This window comes from Alnus glutinosa, chromosome 7, assembly GCF_958979055.1.
Source record: "Alnus glutinosa chromosome 7, dhAlnGlut1.1, whole genome shotgun sequence".
Classification (NCBI taxonomy): Eukaryota; Viridiplantae; Streptophyta; class Magnoliopsida; order Fagales; family Betulaceae; genus Alnus; species Alnus glutinosa.
Genome location: NC_084892.1, coordinates 26,526,967 through 26,530,692, shown reverse-complemented (window position 1 = coordinate 26,530,692; position 3,726 = coordinate 26,526,967). Strand labels below are relative to the sequence as shown.

The 3,726-nt window shown below is 41.3% G+C and overlaps 1 protein-coding gene across 1 annotated transcript; it reads right to left on the bottom strand.

Moving 5' to 3' along the window:
- Positions 1-407: 407 nt before the first annotated feature.
- LOC133873387 (uncharacterized) lies at positions 408-1,661 on the bottom strand. Its single transcript, XM_062311099.1, has one exon. The coding sequence runs from the start codon at positions 1,659-1,661 to the stop codon at positions 408-410; it is 1,254 nt and encodes a 417-aa protein (XP_062167083.1).
- Between the last annotated feature and the right edge of the window lie 2,065 nt (positions 1,662-3,726).

The following is a 3,726-nucleotide window of genomic DNA, read 5'->3' as shown; positions in this document are numbered from 1 at the left end:
TGCAATACTTCTCCCGGGAATGAATGCACCTTGGTTAGGACCCACAATATCATCCAGCCCTTTAAGAAGCCTATTTGCAATAATTTTAGTGATGCACTTATACACTATATTGCAACAAGATATAGGCCTAAAATCCCCCATGACTGAGGGGTTTGATCTCTTAGGAACAAGAGTGATAATTGTGGCATTAACCTCTCTAAGGAGCTTACCATAAGAGAAAAAATCAAGAATAGCTTCAATCACATCCTCACCAACAATCGGCCAAGCTCTCTGAAAGAATCCAGCAGAGAAGCTATCTGGTCCAAGAGCTTTGTTTTTGTTCAAAGAAAACACCAACTTTTGTATCTCTTCTTTAGTAACATCAGCAGCCATACCTCCAACACAAGCCGAAGAAAACTTCCTTGTAATCAACTTAGTGATCCTGTCTGCCTTTTCACTAGAAAAATCATGATTAGTACTCCCAAGGAGCTTCTGATAATAACCAACAGCCATAGCTTTGATTTGCTCCCAATCTTCCCTCTATTGCCTTCATCATCTTTTAAGACTTTCACAAGATTGGCAGAATTCCTCAGCTTAATAGACTTATGGAAGAAAGAAGTATTTCCATCTCCAAGATTGAGCCAATTATTACTAGCCTTTTGCTTTAAAAAATTCTCCTCTGCAAGAGTAAGAGAAATATAAGCATGAAGGCATTCCTTCTCATTCTTAAGACAATCCTCATCACCATGGGAAGCAATGAAAGCGGATTGAGCCAGATCAAGTTCATTTTTAGCCTTATTTACTTTCTGCCTCAAGCCTCCAAATATCTCCAAGTTTTTCACTTTGAGAATCTTCTTGACAGCCTTCAATTTGGAGAAAAGCTTGAACATCGAGTAACCTTCCACCGAATGTTTCCAACCATCTTCAACCCATTGAAGAAAGAGTTTGTGATCCGCCCAAAAATTAAAGAATTTAAAGGGCTTAGGACCAAAGCTAACATACTTCTCAACCTCAATCAAAGCAGGGGAGTGATTAGAGATTCCAGCCTCCAAAAAATCTACTGAGGTATTACCAAATTTCTGAATCCACTCAATGTTAGCTAATACTCGATCTAGCTTTTTAGATATAAAAGCCGGGCCACTTTGTTTATTGGACCAGGTATGAAGGCAGCCACAGTAAGCCAAATCATCAAACTCAATATCATAGCAAGATAAACCTCCCCCACCCCAGTTTTCTTTATGGCTCCGGATTGCATTGAAATCTCCTACTAAAAGCCAGGGGAATGAGTTCAACCCTCTCTTCAAGAATTCCAACCTTCTCCAAAGAGATCTTCTTTCTAACCCTTGATTAGCCCCATAAACAGTAGATATGAGCCAAGAGCTACTATTTACATTAAGATGCACCATGCAGGTCAAAACCTGAGAATGAGCGTCCACCAATGAAACTGAACTGATCCCGGGGTCCCGACATAACCACACCTTCCCCAGCCTGTGCATACTATAGTTGTTAAAGAACTTCCAACCAGGAAACATGGAGCCAAGAATACTCAGAGCATTACACTCTTGCACTCTAGTCTCATCCAAACAAACAACAGAAATATTGAGACTTCTAACCAACCTTCTAATCTCCTTTTGTTTTAAGGGGTTATTAAGGCCCCTTATATTCCATGAAAGAACCTTCATGGCACACGATGAGGAGAACCCCCTCCCTCAGAGGAGCACTGCCCTTTTTCACGAGAGGTTAGCACACTCTCAAACACATCCAAGAAGGTATGGGGAGGCCCGGGCCTGAAATCCTCCTCAGTCCCCACCTCACCCTCAAACCTTTCAATAGGAGCAAAAGAATTAGCTATCTGTATCTCCTCAGACTTAATCTTTTGCTTGGATCCACTCGGCCTTCTAACAACCTTATCCACAGGCTTCACAACAGGAGCAGCCTTAGGAAAGGGCTGTTTCTGTTTGTTAGGATGACCCTTAGGTATCCAAACTTTCTGATTCTTCCGATGACAAGCATAAACAGCATGCCCGAAACCGTTACACAAAGTGCATTTAGGAGGAAGCCACGGGTACTCCACTCCAATGGTAGTATATTCTCCAGAGCTGCATCTAATATCCAGTTCCTTAAGGGCCTAAGGCATTCGGAATTCAGGTCAATTTCCACAAGAACCCGAGCGTACCCCAGTCTTTTTTGCTCTTCTGTCATCTTATCCGCATAAAGTGGCTTTCCAACTCCACTTGCCACATGACTTAAGCATGCTGGAGTCCAGAGCTCCATAGGCAATTGTAAGAGCTTAATCCAAATAGGAATGGACGCCAAAGTAAGCTTCTTCACTTGCATCCCAGGCATCCACTTCCTAAGGATAAGTGGTTTATTGGAAATGTGCCAAATCTTAGCATCCAAAACGTCTTCACAAGTAACCTCATCAGAAAACCGACAAATGAACATTCCATTTTCTAATGAGAAAACCTCAACATCACCATATTGCTTCCACATGATATCAATAGATTTCTTCACAAGGAAGAAAGGAAGAGGTTTGTCCAAAAATTGCCCTACAAGGCTAGATTTCCATCTAGAGATACCCTCCTCAACTGCATCCGCAGGAGGAGACACCACAATTCTGTCCCCAACCTTGTGAGGAACAAAATATTGTAGGTTCCCCATGGTTCTCGCCTTATTGAATAATCCTCTACAATCAGAATTCAACTTTACAGGAGAATTCTTCTGAATTTCTCCAGAATCAACAGGAAGGGCATCAGCAGTATCCGTGCCCATACTCAAGCATTCAAAATCAACCTCATGATGAGAATCCATAGATACATCATCCTCAACCACAGCATCATCAGAAGGTTCATTAACGCCAACATTAGAACCAGCAACCGATTCAGGGAGAACCGAATCACAAAAAGGTTCAGAATCAGCCTTATCACTCTGTTCCGGAACATCAGCAAAAACCTCAGAATTAATACTAGAATCCACAATAGGATTCGTCAGCGAATTACCCTTGCCAATCGTTCCTTTAATAACTCCCTTACCTCTACCTCTTCCAATACCTCTACCCGGCTTCCTTCCCATAACCAGAATAAAAAAAACACTCAATCACGATGCAACGAATCTAACAAGTCTACCAATCTAAAAGAGAGAAAGGATAGAAGAGACCTGGAGAAGAAAAACCTCCAACTTCCGGCAGTGTCTCCCGCATCCACGCGCCCTCACGCGCCGATCTCAGTTCAAAATGAGTTTCCCGCGATTTCTAAGCCAGAGACTCCAGGGAGAGAGAGTTTCGTGAGAGAGGGACCGGGGGCAGTTCGTCTCGTTAGCTATAGTGTTTCGGTGCCATTGTGCTCATTATTTACCTTTCTTATAGGTACAACGTCATTCGGTGCTAATCATTGAAAAATTGTTCCAACATACATCACTCGAATATATACTCATTCAGTAATTGATGAATAAAGCAAATAAAAACCATTCAGAAATCAACATCGTTTTCGATAGCGTGCCCAAAATGTGGTCTGGGCTTGTTTGCCCAAGTTGTCTATGGCTTGATTGGTCTCTAGTTACTAGTAGCGATGACATTGTGTCATCGCTAAAGATTTGTTAGCGATGACATTTTAAGTAATCGTAGCTGATAATAATTAGAATTAGCAACGATATTTAGACTAAGCATGAAATGGTTAATTAGTTTTTAATAGAATTAAAATTCAATAATGATTATCTCAAATTTAATAGTAATTTTAAAAGGCACATGAT